This window comes from Lithobates pipiens, unplaced genomic scaffold (assembly GCF_037356315.1).
Source record: "Lithobates pipiens isolate NorthernLeopardFrog02 unplaced genomic scaffold, aLitPip1_a1.2 Scaffold_19, whole genome shotgun sequence".
NCBI classification, from domain to species: domain Eukaryota; kingdom Metazoa; phylum Chordata; class Amphibia; order Anura; family Ranidae; genus Lithobates; species Lithobates pipiens.
In genome coordinates, this window is record NW_027507764.1 from 179,386,120 (window position 1) to 179,404,558 (window position 18,439).

The following is an 18,439-nucleotide window of genomic DNA, read 5'->3' on the forward strand; positions in this document are numbered from 1 at the left end:
TTGCTGACTGTGTACTTAAGGACCATGAAGAGCCGTGCTAAGGCAAAGATCATGATACTAATCATATCTATTAAATGTATTTCCTATACCATCCGTGATTTGTAACCAATCAATGTGGGGACCTCCGTGGGACACCCTGTCTTTGGCCTTTGTGGGGCAGTGTCGGAGATCTCCACTGATGCCATCCTCTGCAGTGATTCTTTTGCGATTCCTGCTTGCATAGCTCATTGAACATTGCAACCAATTTTGGCAAATATTTGAATATACATTCTCCTATCTAATACCCCTGACAAAAGGCTTGAACCTGTAAGGCGCTAGGTACCGAAGAGTTGTTTTCGGACATTGGAGAGTAATGCCCTGTACACACGGTCTGACTTTCCGACGGAAAATGTGCGATCGGATCGTGTTCTTGGAAAATCTGATCATGTGTGGGCTCCATCTGACTTTTTCCGTCGGAATTTCCAACACACAATGTTTGAGAGCTGGACCTAAAATTTTATGACAACAAAATATGATCGTTTAAATTCCGATGGACAAAGTGCCACGCATGCGCAGAATAAATTACGAGACGAAAGCTATTGGCTACTGGCACGTTTATAGTCCCGTCGTACGTGGTTTACGTCACCACATTCAGAGCGATCAAATTTTCCGACAACTTTGTGCGACCCTATGTATGCTAGACAAGTTTGGGCCAAAATCGGATGGATTTTGTTGTCGGAAAGTCCGACCGTGTGTACAGGGCATAACACTAGTTAGAATACATTTTTGTATGCTTGCAATGAATTCACTATGTGTTTTTCCGCTTTGTTTTTAACAGATCAACACATGTGTGATTGTTCCATTTTACATGTGCCAATAAACTTTTATTTTCTGATACCTAGTAGTGTTGTTGCCATTAAAATCCCCATTAGGGGGTATTTTCTTTCTTTCTAGACCCACTACCCAAGCGCAGGAGATTGATGTTGTTCAGGGGAACTGTGCGTACTCAGTGTGTATGAAGCTTTAACCCTCCCTTACTCTATCCAAATAAAAAAAAAAAAAAGTTTTTCACTCAGTTCTACTTAAAGTTTCTATAATAAATTAGTTATAGCTACTGCACTGTATTGTTTGTTTCTCCACAATGTGGAAATTAAAATGTTTTAATAAAGTTACACATTATCAACCAGCCTCAAAACAATATATTGCTTTGTCCTTTCAGCCGAGTATTCTACAAGAGGGGACATGTTTAAACATTATAGTACACTTTTACTTTCATTTGGCAATAGAACGCTTTGCTCCACCCTTCCACTTATACATATGCAGTGCATCGTCTAAACGTTGCCAGATATATCTGCTGTACAAGACCGATAACAATGTCTTCCACTCTCCCAGCTGTAAAACGCTCATTGTATTTTTTATTAAGTTCTTTTATTTTCCTGAATGTATGCTTTCCTATTCTGGGGCAGTCTGCTGCGGAGAAGAAACTTAAACTTGTGATTGTGGTGAGTGATCTGCATTACAGATGTTTGTAGAGGAACAGATGTTTCTTGTGCTATTCTACGTTTACTACTTGTAGGTAACTTTCAGTACATAGCATAATGCAATTCTTATTGTTCAAGTTTCCACAAAGTATGTTCATAGACGCTTTACTTACTCTTGTGAATGTTTCAGGATTTTCGGGTTTCGTGTACTGTAAGATGTGTTGATGTTTGGGATATGCGTACTCTAGCGGTTTCCTGTTATGGTCATTTCAGATGCCTGAGACACATGTTTGAGGGTCTGTGATATGACTGCTGTTTATAATAATGATCTGTTTCCTGCTTTCCTGGCTGCTTTATTGTCCTGTGATCTAGGGGCTTATTTACACCGAAATGTGGTGCAGAAAACCAGTGTTCTGTGTGCATTTCTCGCACCGTGCTCAAAACGCACAGGGTGAGCGATCTGCTGCAGATGTCAACATAGTTGTCAGAGATTGGATTTTTACACCACCCTCAGCAGGAGGATGTATTGGCATTGTTGGAACATGGAGCACTACAGCACTTATTGCACCAAAAAACATTATCGCGCTAATATCACTTTATGCACTTTAATCATTGTCGCTTTATATTCTCTGATGTATCATTAATTGTATTTGGTTTACACACAATATGCATGCATGCAAGTAATATAAATAATTAATTACTGCAATATTTATTCATCCAAGGTTGTAGATACATATAGGAGTTGATCAAGGACTTATGCCGCGTACACACCACTGGACTTTTTGACAGCAAAGGTCAGACGGAACGAGTACGTCGGACAATTCGATCTTGTGTGGGCTCCATCGGACTTTTGCTTGCCAAAAATCCGGCGGACTTTAGAAATACAACATGTTTTAAATTTTTCCACCGGAGCTCCTCCGGACCGAGAAATCCGTTCGTGTGTATGCTAGTCCGACTGACAAAAACCGACGCTAGGGCAGCTATTGGCTACTGGCTATGAACTTCCTTATTCTAGTCCAGTCGTACGTCATCACGTTCGAATCCGTCTGACTTTGGTGTGATTGTGTGTGGCCAAGTCCGTTCATTCGAAAAGTCCGTCGGAACTCCGCCGAAACTCTGTCGGAAAGACCGCTGGACCTAGTCCCTCGAAAAAGTCCAGTCGTGTATACGCGGCATTAGCCTTAAGAGGGATTAGCATCAAGGAAAAGCAGGCGTTGTTTATTTACTATTTAAAGCGGAGTTCCACACAATTTTAAAAGGTGGTCTTAAATGAAAGACCACCTCTCCACCCATAGTTTTTGATATTTAAAAGGTTTTTTTTTACTTTCACACCTTTTTTGAAAGTACTAGGGGTACTTCCAATCCAGCCGGGCTGCGGCCGAGGTCATCACATCCTCCTCTGTGGCGAGCCCCCCCCCCCCCCCCCATGTTGTCTTCTGGGACATATGTGTGTCCCAGAAGACAAGCTGGCCATTCACAAAGTGCCACGCAAAGCTTACAACGGTTGTATACCTGCACAAAAAAAAAAACCTCTAAGGCAAAGGCTAGCCTTATACTAATACAAATTTGGCCACGTCAGCAGGGATGATTTTCAATCAGTGTGTGGCCATCTCTGCTCGATAGAAGTCAATTGTTTGATAGACTTCTGTGCAAGGGACAAGCTGGAAAACTTTTATCAATGTATACTGACAGAAGAGGGCCCTGCTGTCAGAATACAATCCCCCAATAGGGTGGAGGGATTCCTCCATTCACCTTGTTTGTGTGGATGGAGGAATCGGTTAGTTTTTTCTGTTCAGCTCGCTGGCAAAACAAATAACCGGCTTTAGATGCTTCTACAAATGGTTATTGATTTTCCTATGATCATGCTGCAGTCAGGTCCTCCCCCCCCTTCTCCCTCCTCCATAAGCATTAACATGCCTATAAACTGCTTACACAACTCCCATTTGCATGCAACGTGTACTGTACTTGTTTAATTATCAGTAGAATAAACAATTTTTGGGAAATCCAGCATTTTGTTTACTCCATTTAAAGCATATTTTTCAGACTTTAAATGCTGGAGCATAAAAGCTGAATCTCAAAGTGTAACTGAAGGCAAAACTTGTTTTAGTCCTGGATAGAGCAGAGAGGAATTAGAACTGTCAGGTCATGGGAAAAGAAGTAACTGGAAATCTCCCTGATGCCAAAAACAAAACAAAAAAGAAAACCAAATGAACAGGGGTTATAACTCTCCTGTATACTAAACCAAATAAAAAATGCTTTGAGTTTCATTAAAATAAAATAAAATGTAAAAATCAGACAACTTTTTTTTTTTTCAAGGTTTATTTCTTTTTTTTTTTTCTGTTTTTGGTAAATGCCGGAGTTCCTGTACCTCTCTTTTTCCCTCTCACTGTTTGGAGTTAGCAGTGTACATTAGTTGTGCCCTGCTCTATACACACTACTAATCCCTATAGTCCCTAGTCCATCTTGGGAGCAAGCAACAGAAAATGGGCATGTTCCTACATACTGTGAGACCAAGGAGAACAAACGCAACCACCTTCTGGGGAAAAAAAGAGGAATTTGAAGATATAAGAACAATAGAAGGTACTTTTGGAGTTAAGAATACATACTTAAAGCGGAGTTCCACCCAAAAATGAAACTTCCGCTTTAAGTGTAGGTGACCCCCTGACATGCCACATTTGGCTAGTCATTTTTTTAGGGGAGGAGTGGGTACTCTGTTTTTATGGGCACCCAGCTCCCACTTCCTCCCTGGCGCAACGGCGCCGGAAAGGCATATCACCTCTCCCCCCTCCCTCCCTGTAATCTTCTGGTACACATACAGGTCCCAGAGGATTGCCCAGCCAATCACAGTGTGCAGCGTGGCTCACGCATGTGAAGTGCGTGCCCGACTGTGAAGCCACAGCCGGTGCACACAGTAACAATGCCAGCGCCACGGAGAAGAGGGGGGAGAGGAGTGCGCCCACACTGCTGGACCGTGGGACAGGTGAGTCCAATTATTAAAAGTCAGCAGCTACACTTTTTGTAGCTGTTGACTTTTAAATGGATGAAACTCTGCTTTGAAAAAAAAAAAATTTTTAAACAAAATTTAGCGTCACTTTAACTTCTTCAGCTCTAACATTGCAGCTGCATATTGAAGAAGTCCTGGTGGCCTTTTTGTCCTCCCATCTATTCAGAAAAGTCCTTATATTGTTTTCACAGTACACAAAATGTTCTATGAATGGGGGGGGGATTATAGATTCTGTAACAATACCTATCTCTAATGAACCATATCCCACATCCTGCTGATTGCTCCTTAGGGCTCTTTCACACAGGTCCACCCCGTGAACATCTGCTTGCTCAGTGGGGATCCCTGCTGAGCAGGAAGATGACAGGTCCGTCTCTGTACACTGTGCAGGGACAGACCTATCAGAGCGCCGCTCTCCTCTATGGGAGATCGGATGACGACAGTCCGTTATCACCCGATCCGATCCGCAGATGGATGGAAAAGTAGGTTTTGCCTCTGTCACACTTTTTCGGATCGGAGCTGGTCAGATGTCAGCGGGCATGTCACCGCTGACATTGCGATGCTCCATAGAGGTCTATGGAGCATCCGTTCAGGTCCGTCGTAAAAAATGACAGGCGGACCGTTCATCTGAAAGAGGCCTTAGTGTAGAAATGCATTAGTGCAATGATGACAGGTCCTCTTCACAGTGCTGAACCTCCTGTGCTGCACGGGCTAACTTCTTCTGCCTATGCAGTGCATTTCTACAAGTCCTGATGGCCATCTGCCCCTTTCTGTCCTCCTCTCCATTCAGAAAAGTCCTTATATTGTTTTCACTGAATGCAACATGTTCTGTGAATGGAGGAGTGTATGCTGTTATCCATCCACCTCATTTACAAAGCATGTTGCATGCTGTGAAAACAATACAAAGACATGTTTGGATGGAGGAGAAGACAGTAGGGGGTAGGTCACCAGTGATGTAAGTAACTCAGTTAAAATAAACGGAGTTACTTAACACAGTTACTTTAGAGGGTAATGAGTAATCTGATTACTCTTCCCCTCATGGTAACTCAGTTCCCATTACTTGGGCGGCATTACTGCAATTATATCTATCGCCCGGGAGGCCCGCCCTGGCCGCTCTGCCTGGCCATTCGTTACGCCACGGGGAGGGGGGCTTTCGCACGCTGAGCTGAGAAGAGGCTGAGACTCAGAGAGACTGTCTGGATCGCCCCATCCTGCCCTGCCTATCCAGATAGAGAGAATGTAGGGAGGTGGGGCGGACACTGAAAAATGAAGTCAGCTGACACCAATCAAATGCCTAACCACCCACCATCACTTCTACAACAGAGGTGGTGGGGGTATGTATGGTAGGGATGAGATCAGTGGTGGTGGGGGATGGGATCAGTAAGAGGCAGAGGTGGTGGTGGGAGAGGATGGCACCACCACCGCTGCCACCCCCCCAAGTACCACCGCTGCCACCCCCAAGTACTGTACACCACCACCACTGCCACCCCCCCAAGTACACCACCATCACTGCCTCCCCCCAAGTACCACCACTGCCACCCCTCATGTACCACTGCTGCCACGCCCATCACAGTTACTTTGCTGAGTAACTAATTACTTTTCCAATGTAGTAACCGAGTTACTAACGCAATTACTTTTTTGGAGAAATTGTAACTTAACTAATTACTTTTTTAAATTAAGATGACCAACACTGTAGGCCACCATCTGGATTTTTTAAATATACTACAAAGACAGAAGTTAACCCCTTCAGCAGCAGAGGTTCAGAACTGTGAAGAGGACCTAACATTATTGCAGGCAGGGGTGGCCTGTAACAGAGGGTGCAGGGACGGTTGACCCTACTGGGGGGGGGGGTTCACCCTAAAAAAATATACCACTGGCCGCCACTGATTGCAGGTAGCATTTCTACACTAAGGAGCATTTGGCAGCATGTGGGATATAGCTAATTAGAGATGGGTAATGTTAGTGAACCTTTATCCCAGAAAGACAATTTAACTAAACTTCTGCTTTAAATAAGTTGGCAGCTTCTTATAGCTCTTGCATTCTGTTGGAGAGATCTCTGTGCTTGAGTACCGGGGTCTGCATACTTCCTCTGGTCATTAAGAAGGAGTCCCATTCCCCTTATCAGATCTACAGATCTATTATTTATTTTATTTTATAAAGAATGAATGCAGCAGGAGGAACTGGAACATGCAAAGCAGGGCGAGATCTCCCAAACCTCTTAGGTAAGCATCTCAGAACTGAGAATTATGGTGTTATTATAGAGAGTTATAATTACTGAACACATTTAAGAAGCTTGTGACTGACATGGCTGACAAAACAGCCTCCTACTGTTCAGCTTAAATATCCCTTTTGGGTGTGTTTACCCGTGGACCTTTGGCTGGATTACCATTTAAAATGCCATGTGTCTCTGCAGTGTGTATCATCTCCAGCTATAGGTCTCACAATCCAGTCTGCATCTCTGCAGTGTGTGTATCATCTCCAGACTCCAGCTATATGCCTCACAGTTCATTCTGCATCTCTGCAGTGTGTGTATCATCTCCAGCTACAGGCCCCACAATCCAGTCTGTGTCTCTGCAATGTGTGTATCATCTCCAGCTACAGGCCTCACAATACAGTCTGTGTCTCTGCAATATGTGTATCATCTCCAGCTACAGGCCTCACAATACAGTCTGTGTCTCTGCAGTGTGTGTATCACCTCCAGCTACAGATGGTGGCGCGGTTAGAGGCAGCGGCTACTCCGGGTCCAAAAGACTGCGCTTTTATTTCTTTTAAATGTTGTCTTTTTGTCTTCAAATGTCTTACCTTATCACAAAGTCACCTGGAAACTACTTGAAAACATAACTACAATTGCCAAAGTCTTTTGGATATCGGCCGTTTACACAAACATCAACTTTCACTGGCAGCTATCAAGAAGCTACAAGACCTCTGTTTACTGAAACCTGACCCTGAGACTGCAGTTTCGCCTACTGAAGCTTCCCGCACAAGGCAGCGATGCAAGCGGTGTGAGATGGAAACGCGGTAAGCGTGGAGGTATGCAAGCTAGGCTATGGGCTAAACCCACAAGGCAGGCTCTTCCAACACTTATGCTCTCTAATGTTTGCTCGCTGGAAAATAAACTGGACTTAATTCAACTAAATTGGTTCACACAGCATGCGGCAAGAGATTGATGTGTTTATCTTCACTGAAACATGGCTAAATAACAACATCCCGGATTCAGCCATTCAGCTACACGGGCTAACCTGCTACCGAGCGGATAGAGATTCATCACTGTCCGGTAAAGACTCGCGGAGGTGGTCTGTGTGTGTATATCAACAAAGAATGGTGTAACAATGCTGTGGTGGTAATAAAACACTGCTCATCCTTGGTAAAGTTTATGTTTGTGAAGTGTTGACCATGCTATCTGCCTAGAGAGTTCAGAGCCATTGTTATTGTTGCGGTTTACATTCCCCCTGTGTAAACGCTAAGGACGCGCTTCGCAAACTCTACAACTCTATCAGCGAACATCAAACAATCCTGATGGCTTTTTCATTATTGCTGGTGACTTCAACCATGCAAACTCAAAGCGGAGGTTCACACAAAAATTGAACCTCCACTTTTCCACACCCCCCCTTCCGGTGTCACATTTGATACCTTTCAGGGGGAGGGGGGGTGCAGATACCTGTCAAAGACAGGTATTTGCACCAACTTCCGGGCAGTCTATGCCTCTTCCTGTCCCGCCACGCTGTCTGCTGGGACACACGGGTCCCAGAGAAAGCGCGAGCGCGGACCATTCTCATTGCGCTGCGCGACTCGCGCATGCACAGTAGGGAACCGAGAAGTGAAGCCGCATTGCTTCACTTCCTGAATTCTTCACCAAGAATGGTGACTGCAGCAGCCGAGAGCCGAGCGGTTGCTCGGTTTTGGCTGCCAACATCGCTGGACTCCAGGGCAGGTAAGTGTCCAATTATTAAAAGTCAGCAGCTGCAGTATTTGTAGCTGCTGGCTTTTAATAGTTTTTTTTGGTGGACTCCCTCTTTAAAGACAGGTTTGCCAAAGTTCTACTAACAAGTGAATTTTGCAACAAGGGGAAACAACATACTGGACTTTGTTTACACAACGGAGAAAAATGCATACAAAGCTGAATCCCGCCCCCACCTTGGGTATTCAGATCACATCTAATTCCAGCATACAAACCGGTGCTTACACTTGCAAAACCGGTTCAAAAAGAAATCACAGTATGGCCAGACAATGCTACCCCAGTACTGCAGGACTGCTTTCAGCACACAGATTAGAAGACATTTAAAGAGGCAGCCACTTACAACAATCATACAGACTTACAAGAGTACACTGAAACAGTGACTGCTTACATCAAAAAGTGCATAGATGATGTGACAGTCACCAAGATTATTACCAAACGTGCCAACCAGAAGCCATGGATGACAGCAAAGGTTCGTGGGCTGCTAAAGACCAGAGATGAGGTATTCAGATTAGGAGATAAAACAGCTCTCAAAACAGCAAGAGCCAATCTGTCTCATGGGGTCAAGAAGGCAAAACAACAATATGATAAAAAAATTAATAAACACTTTAGCAACAGCAAAGACACACGGGCCCTGTGGCAAGCCATCCAGACCATCACTAACTACAAACCCCTGCCACAGGCCATTGATAATGATACTTCTCTCCTGGATGCACTCAACCACTTTTATGCAAGATTTGAGATGCAGAACCAGACACCTTCACAAAAACTATTCAGAATGATCAGGTGCTCTGTTTTTCTCCAGCCAACGTAAGGAAGACCCTGTTGAGGATCAACCGACGGAAGGCAACTGGCCCTGATGACATACCTGGACAGATATCTTTAACATTTTGCTGAGCCAGGCGGCTTATCCCTACTTGTCTTAAATCCACCATCATAATTCCAGTGCCAAAGAAGACACCTGTGTTTTGTTTGAATGACTATTGTCCTATAGCACTAACTCCAATAATGTTGAAGTGTTTTGAGAGGTTGGTCATGCATCACATTAAGTCCAGTCTTTCAAACACGCTGGACCCATGTCAGTTTGCATACCGTTCAAACTGTTCCATGGACGATGCAGTATCTTCTACTCTTCACTTGGCCCTTACCCACTTAGAACAGAAAGACTCTTATGTTAGAATGCTGTTCATCGACTTTAGCTCAGCATTTAATACAATAATTCCTCAGCAACTTATCACTAAATTGAACTCGCTGGGCCTCAACCTGCCCCTCTGTAATTGGATCCTGGACTTTTTAACCAGAAGACCTGTCTGTCTGTGTTGGCTGCAGCACGTTGAGCACTACCACACTGAGCACGGGTGCCCCACAGGGATGCGTGCTCAGCCCGCTGCTCTTCACACTGCTGACCCATGACTGTACTGCCAAGTTCAGCTCCAACCATATCATCAAGTTTGCGGATGACACAACTGTGTTGGGTCACATCAGCAACAATAATGAAACACTCTACAGAGAGGAAGTGGAACAACTGGTTAAATGGTGTAGTACAAACAACCTGTTCCTTAATGTAAGCAAAACAAAGTAGGTTGTGATGGATTTCAGGAGAAATTCTGTTGATCACTCCCCACTAGGGATGAGCTTCGAGTCTGGGTTGAACCCATGTTCGACTCGAACGTTGGCTGTTCGACCGTTCATCGAATTGCAAACGTTATGGGCCATTCACACCAAATTTGAGTGGCACGTCACGGCCCATAATTCACTGCGGCATCACAGTGCATTGCTGGCTGATGATTGGCCAAGCATGCACTGTGACCCCGCATGCTTGGCCAATCACAGTGCCGGCAGCGAGGAGAGCCATAATTGGTCACAGGCAGGATGCCTATGGCCAATTATAGCTCAGGGGGGTTTAGTACACGCCCAACACTATATAAGGCTGCCAGCGTGGCGGCCTTGTGTAGTGTGTTGGCATGCAGGGAAAGAGCAGGATAGGCAGGACAGTGTATTTTTGCTTGTGAACCTAGCACTGTTATATTGGGTGTTGTGTGCCTCCTGCACAGTATACACCTGAAGCTACCCCTTATTGCTGGTGTTGTTCTGTTTCTGTAATACAGGCATCTGCAGCAGTTAGAGTGGGTGTTGTGTGCCTCCTGTACAGTATACAACTGAAGCTACCCCTTATTGCTGTCTCTGTAACACGGCCATTTTTAATAACATTTCTGCATTGATCCATGTCCCCTGGGGCAGGAGCCGGGTCCCTAAACCCTTTTTATGACAATATCTTGCATATTAGCCTTTAAAATTAGCACTTTTGATTTCGAACATTTGAGTCCCATAGACTTTAATGGGGTTCTAAAGTTCGTACAAATTTTCAGTCCGTTCGAAGGTTCTGGTGTGAACCAAACCAGGGGGTGTTCAGCTCATCCCTATCTTACCTGCACAACCAACATCACATCACTAACCAAGAAGGCACAACAGCGCCTATATTTTCTCCGCTGCCTTAAAAAAGCCAGTCTCCCCCACCCATCCTTACTACATTTTATAGGGCAACCATTGAAAGCGTGCTGACCAGCTGCATCCTTGCCTGGTATGGGAACTGCAGTTCCACTGACCGCAAGACTCTGCAGCGGCTAGTGAAGAGGGCTGAAAAGATTATTGGTGTCTCTCTCCCCTCCATCCTGGACATTTTCCATACACGATGCTCCAGAAAAGTTACCAGTATCGTGAGGGATCCTACTCATCCCTCGCACAGTCTCTTTCAGCTCTTGCCATCAGGTAGAAGGTACCAAAGTATAAAAACCAGGACCGTCAGACTGTTCAATAGTTTTTTCCCCCAGGCTGTGAGAGCCTTCAACTCTAATCCTCTTTGAAACCTCTTCTATTCCTATATATTGTGATCAGGAACGTCTCGCGTCCCCTCCTTTTTACTCTTGAATATGCACTAGACACTTTTATAAACACTTGCTGCTACAAAGACTTTTGGAAACATATAGTATATGTACAGTTACCTAGTTCCCAGATGTGTATTCCTCATTGTGTTCTTATTCTTTGTACATCTAGCTATAATTTAATTTGTATGTAGCCCTGTGAGATACGATATTTAGTTCTACTGTATGTTCTTACGTGTAGTGGAATGACAATAATGGTTGACTTGACTTGATATTACAGGGACTATAGTAATTTTTAGAAGAGGCTGTTCTTGCAAAAAAAGAAGTTGACTGGGTGAGAATGAAAGACATAGGTCCATAGGCTTTTAAACATCACTGTATAATAAAGATGGTTCCCAAAGAGCTAAAATCAACTTTATTTTTCCAGCACAACAGAGAACACTCTACCCTACTCTTAAAGTGATTGTAAATTCTCTTTTATTTTCTATAAAAATAACAAACATTTTATACTTACCTACTCTATGTAATGGTTTTGCACAGAGCAGCCCCTGTCCTCCTCTTCTCGGGTCTCTCTTCAGCACTCCTGGCCCCTCCCTCCTGTTGAGTGCCCCCACAGCAAGCAGCTTGCTATGGGGGCACCCATGGAGCTCTGGTTCAGCTCCACCCCCTCTCTCTATTCATTGGCTAACTGACTTTGACAGCAGCAGGAGCCAATGGTGCCGCTGCTGTGTCTCAGCCAATCAGGAGAAAGAGGCACTCGTGGACATTGCTGGATCAAGAGGGGGCTAAGGTAAGTATTAGGAGGGCTGCTGCACACAGATCACCATTGAGCACCATTGATCAAAGTTAAATAATGCCCTTGATAATAGTGTAGGCTGTTTTAGTACTTCCCGAAGCGTGGACAAAAAACTCCCAGATATGGCACCATCCTATCATGCCTTGTTGCTAGTATGTTGCTAAGACAATAGCAGGTAATTCAAACCCTTTTGCGTGCATTCTATCTCCCCTGTTGCAGTAGCTCTGAGTTTGGTGATACTGTGATGGAGGAGATCGTAGACTACACATGTGCAGGGGTTTGATAGCTCACTCCTATGTGGGTGTGGGTAAGCAGTAATGGCTGGGATAATTTTACAAAGTCCTAGCAACAAGACAGGATGGGATGAGTTTTAGTTTATGTGGAGACTCGTGGAATGTCCTGTTCTCCTCCTAGAGCAGATAGTGCCAGGCACCAACCTCCACCAGTCATCAATTTCACTTAAGCTAGAAAAGACCTGTAAGGCTGCATTCACGCATTCGTCATCAATATAACTTCACGATTCCAAAAGGCTGCAAAACACAGGACATGTTTGCCAAGCCAATACTTCTAATGGCACTTCAATTGTGCCACAATTGTCACACAGTAAATTGGGATGCAATTGAGGCGAATTGCAACACGTGACACTGTCACTCCAAAGAAGCTCATGTTCCTTTTGAGCGACAAGCCCACAATCATGTGTGAATGCAGCCTCGTTATTTAGAAGTTTTACAGTAAAAAACAATCACTTCCAGCGCTCAGAGGTCCTCCACTGTTGAAGTGGACTGTGTGACAATTTCACATGCTAGGCCGATGTGGACTTCCATGGATAGGGGAATCCCAAGTGGAATCACAAGAAGACTGGAAGGGACAAGCATCCATTGCATTACCGCATAAAAAAAAAATTTGAGCAAATAAAATGAATAAAAATTGGACAAAGTGCAACTGGTAAAAACACATAGACCACAAGATGCCATATAGTGTAAGGTATGTGTGCTCCAATTGTATCCCACTGTATAGGCAAGCTGCCGTGTTTTTTGGGGTGCACCCCCTTCCTGTCTTCTTGCTTTTGTAGTTCAAATTTAAAAGTTTTAACCCTTTTTAAGGTAAACATTTTAAAGATGTTTGCCCTTAGGGGAGGACCTTTGGCCTGTGATGTAAATACAAACGGCCCTTCCATGGTAGGAACAGATTTCTTTGGGGGTTAAAAAAAAGTATGTTGCACAGTGTGCCATGGTGCCACAGCGATTGGTGGGCACTGTGAAATTTTGATGTTTTTAAAGCACATGGCTTATTGTGATGGATTTTTTTTAAATCTTCCAGCAAGATTCCTTAGTGGCTTCCAGCATTAAGTCACACGCCGTCTATATAATACCAGGTGTCACTGACTGGGGGTCCTGCTACAATTAAAGCAGAGTTCTACCCAAAAGTGGAACTTGCGCTTATTTGTCCCCCCCCAGTGCCACATGTGGCACCTTTCAGGGGGGAGTGGGGGAATGGGGAACCTGTTTTTAACCACCCTCCTCCTTCCTCCGTCGCTGGGCCAATTAGAAAGCACAGAGCGCTTTGTGCATGTGCAGTAGGGAGCCGTCTGTCGGTTTCCCTTAGTAAAGATGGTGGTGGCAGCACCCAACAGCTAATCTGAAGATCGGCTGGGCTGCCGACATTGTGGGCACCCTAGACAGGTAAGCGTCCATATATTAAATGTCAGCAACTACAGTATTTGTAGATGCTGATTTTTTTGATTTTTTTCCCCCCAGGCTGGAACACCTCATTAAAGTCTGTATGGTGGCTCAGGGCCACCACCTAGAGGTCATCTGCCCTTCTTCCCCCAGCCAAGTCTACCCCTGTTTGTGCTCTCATTATAGTAGATTCAGCCAGAGACTGCTGTACCTAATACTCACTTATAACAAAACAAAAAAACAAAACTAGCTATCAGGGCAATCACACCTGTGACCAGAAAAAATTGTGAACAAATAATGATATATAGAATCTAAAATTTGCTGCAAGCTTGAACACCTCACTGTGATTTCACTTCACATACATAAACCAAAATAAAAAAATAATATTGGTGCAGCGCAATGATGGTGGGGTCCTAATCCTAAAAATCACCCAGATGTGTTCATATCACATGAAATATTGGCCGCTCACTTTCTTGTGTGACCTCACCGTTAGATTGAGGTACAAACAGGGGTGTATCTAACATAAGGCAAACAAGCTGCAGGCATCTCCCTGGTATCGTTTTGTTAGAGTCAGCGGCCAGCTCTTTTGTAATAGCAATCAGAGCGTTTACCCGATGCTGGATTGCTATTACAAGCAGCAAGAGGGGACTTCCTCTCCCGCCGCCTTCCATGGCTCTCTCGGGCTCTCCCATGAATGCTTTTAAGGGCAGATGAGGGTATTGGGGTCTGTTAGACCCCATATCTCTCCATAAAGACTAAAATAAATGAATAAATTGAAAAAAAAAAAAAAGTGCCCCCTGTCCTCCCGTGCTCACACACAAAGGCAAAAGTGCGCGTTGGTCCTGCAGGCACGCAAACAGCGATTGTCCCACACATGTGAGGTGTAACCGCGAACATCAGATCATGGGCAGTAATTATAGCACCAGACCTCCTCTGTAAATCTATGGTAACCTGCAAATGCTTTTAAAGCGTCATCTATGGATAGTAAAATTTACAATGTTTGTCACTGTTGGTTATTCTGGCCTAGGGCAGCACAAAACCAAAATACACCACTGGGTACAAAAGCAATTTATTGTGGCTTGTGCTGGTATAACAGACTTCCAATGGTTCACATAGCACCAACGATAAATATTGAATATCCCTTGGTACTCTCCTCACGCACGATGATGGTATATTAAAAAAGAAAGGAAGACAAATAATGGTCTCCGTATACTCCAAAAACAAAGGTGGGGAAAGATATAAAATCACTGACATAGAGGCATATACCTACCACATAAGAGCCACAAGCCTGGATACCCTGCCAGCCATCCAATATGTGAATACGGCAAGCTCTTGTGCCCCACTCCCAACCACTTGCTCAAAAGTGGCTACTCACCTTCTCTTATGACCTCACTGAGGTAAAGCATACATTTACCGCATTCTCAGTGGCCGCTCACCTTAGCCACCTGGACACTGAGAGGTCTCATTCCAGGTCAGGCTTGCCAGCATCAAGCTCACAAAGTACAATACACATTATTACAATTCATGCTGTTGGGAATCTGGGCCGACTGCCCAGCATCCCTAGGGTATACAGGTGGATACTGTAGTCCCATGCAATTTTGCTAGATGAAAATCCCTCAGTGCTTGCAGAGCATGGCTGATATCCTCCTGTCTTAATGCCAGATGTTTTTCGGGGTTTGTGTCAGTGAAGACCGAAATCCCATCCACTTCCACAGGAAATCCAGCTTTTGTTAGTTGAGTGGAGAGGCCAGTAGCACTCTGCTCTGCTGCCAGCTCTTCTGCTGGAGGCCACATGCCAATCCACAACACCCGATCAAGCTGCAGTTATGAGATGCCTATTGAATTCTTTCCCTGGAGTTCCCTGTGGAGTTGATTGTTGTCTGCAGAGGCCAATAGTGTTCTGCCCTGTTAGCGCTCCAGCTGGGGACCTCACATCTCCTCCGGCTAACTGTTGGGGAGGGAAGACAGTTTCCTCCACTCTGACTGGCTGTTGGGGAGGGAGGACAACAACTTCCTTTCCCTTCTCCCCTAGGATCCTGATCTGCTGCTGGGAAGTGACTGCAACCTTCTCACACTGAGCCTCTGAAACTGTCATGGGTGTGGGCCAGATGTCTTGGACCCTCCGTATGGTTGTCAGCGTTTCAGCTGGAGAAGTTTCTTGTAACTCCACAGATGCTGCAGGGAGGAAATCACTGGTCCATGTCAGTGTTGTGGGAGAAAGCCGCTTGCCTCTCTTCACTCAGGACAGCTGAAGCTGCTGATGGTACCGGGCAGAGCTCAGTAATGCTCAGCCCTGATGCCAGCTGTTCCACTGGGAAGTAAACTGAAAAGTCAGTGGCCTTGCACACATCCTCCAGGATCACCAACTGTTGCAGGCAGAGGTCAGCAGCATTCTGCCTGGATGCTCGCTCTTCTGTAGGCTCACTGGTTTGTTCCTCCTCAGCAGAAAAGTCCATTAAAATCCCAGTCTCTGGAACTGGTGTCTGGGGATAGAGGTTCACCATCTCCTGTCCCTGAAACCCAGAAGCAGGGGCGATGCTAGGCTATTTTTTATCCTAGGCAAGACCAGCTACGTGCGACACCCCCCCCCCCCCCCCGGTGATCGATGGCTGGAGAGATGAGCCAATTGTTACATCTCCTGTACCCTCATCTGGCTGCTGGACAGATGCACTTCTCCATCCAAGATCATCCTGTGCAGAAACAGAACCATCAAGGTGAGTCAGCACTTAGTCCCAGGCCTACTGCTGAGCAGAATCTAGCAGGTATCTGTAGGCGATCTCCAGCTCCCATTCCTGATTGGTTGGAAACTCTAAATCTCCAGTGCCCAGAGAACTTCCAAGACATTCAGCATCTGTTCTCTGTATTTCAAGATTTTCTCCAAACACCACTCCAAATCACTCCCAAAGTCAAGGTTCTCAGACAGCCTCTCTAATAACAGTCAAGACCAGTACCTTTCCTGGATGGAGGGGAGAATCTTTCCCTGGTGTCTCTGCTCAGGGGCTAGCGCTTCCTTCCAGAGTTCCTATCAGATAGTCATACCATCCCAGCAGGACCTGCTCTGACACTGGTCCCCTGTGCTGTATCCGTATCTCTCGCCACCTCCTTCTGAATTCCTCTGAATTAACATCTGCTATGAGTCTGACATTGTGGAGCAGTCCTTATTGGTAATGGGCAGCTAGGCCCTAAACAGGGACCCCAGACCTAGTGTCCCAGAGTCTGTGTGTCTTGGGTAGACATGGACATGAATTCAAAGTAACATTACTCCAAGGGTCCCCCCAGCATACACCTCACAGAGTAGTGTTCCCGCAAAAGCCAGAGCCCATAGTGCATAGGCAAGAGGCTAGCCTGCAGTCCCCTCCAATAGCCTCTGTGCCGGGTGAGTCCATCACAATGACCTCACTATAAGCCCTTGTACACACGGTCGGACATTTTGACAACCAAATCCGTTGGATTTTGTCTGACGGATTTTGTCCGAAACTGTTGCATACACACGGTCGGACAAAGTTGTCGGAAAATTCGATTGTGCATAACATGATGACGTTATTTCGTTACGACGGGACTATGTTCAGTCTAGTAGCCAATAGCTTTGGTCTAGGAATTTGATCTGAGCATGCGTGGCACTTTGTCCGTCGGAGTAGGCTACACATGATCAGAGTATGTCCAATCGGAGCATTTTGTCTGAAAATTTTACAGGCAAGTTGGAAAAGTTGGTCCATTGGAAACAGTCCGATGGAGACCACACACAGTCAGAATATCCGACAAAACGGTCCGATAGAATCTCTGACCGGGTATACAAGGGCTTAGACTGAGGTAAAGCTGGGATCTCAGGGAAACGTATGTTATATAATACAACTCCTATTCACTCACACTTGGCTCTTTCCTCATGGTAAATAATGGCATATGTAAAGTATAAAAAGGAGGACAGATCTCTCGGTATACTATAAACGTTAATAAAAATAGCTAAAACCATTCACAGATGTAGCACCCTCATATGTAGGTGCTAGAAGAGAGTATAATTTTGGGTCTTTTTGCTTACCAGGCAAATTTAGAGTGCTCTCTACCTACCAGGGAGCAGGCTCTATTGGTAAGGTCTTCTCATTGTGCTCAGGTACAGCTCAGCTTGTCTGAATGTCCCACATTGGTCCAATAGGGAGGTATATTGGACAGTGGGAGGGTGCCTGATAAATGAGGGCACAGGCATTCTTACAGTCCTGGCTATTGGTAGAGGAAAGTGCCTCATTGCATGCTGGGTAACTGTATAAATGCTAAAGGCACATGTGCTCGGGGTTTTTCTGTTTCAATATGTTTATTGAGAATTTTTGAATAAACAGTAATAAACAAGAGATTACAATCAACTCCTTGTGAGCCCTCGCAGGGGCCACTAATCATGAATACAAACCCAAAGGGCTAACCATCACAATATATTTCTAGTAAACTCAAGATAAGGAAGGGAGATGAGCAAGAGATGGAATCTAGACTGGTTCAGTACCAAACAACTCGTTCCTTTATCATTTCCTGCGAGTAAGCCCTGTTCCTACTACCCCCGTCCGTGGGTGGTAGCAGTTTTTATTAGCAATGGGAGAGATTACTAAGGAGAGTGAAGAGAGATAGGGAACAGAAGAAAGAAGGGTAAAGAGAAAAAAAGGGGGAGGAAAGGAAGGGGGGA

The 18,439-nt window shown here is 45.0% G+C and overlaps 1 protein-coding gene across 1 annotated transcript in view; it reads left to right on the forward strand.

The window, feature by feature from the left end:
• Window positions 1-1,292: 1,292 nt before the first annotated feature.
• LOC143996459 (prostatic acid phosphatase-like) overlaps window positions 1,293-18,439 on the forward strand; it is a 162,345-nt gene continuing 145,198 nt past the window's right edge. Inside the window, exon 1 of the mRNA XM_077491513.1 lies at window positions 1,293-1,481. Within this exon, the coding sequence (XP_077347639.1) occupies window positions 1,353-1,481 (129 nt within the window). The 5' untranslated portion in view covers window positions 1,293-1,352. The remainder of the gene's footprint in view (window positions 1,482-18,439) is intronic.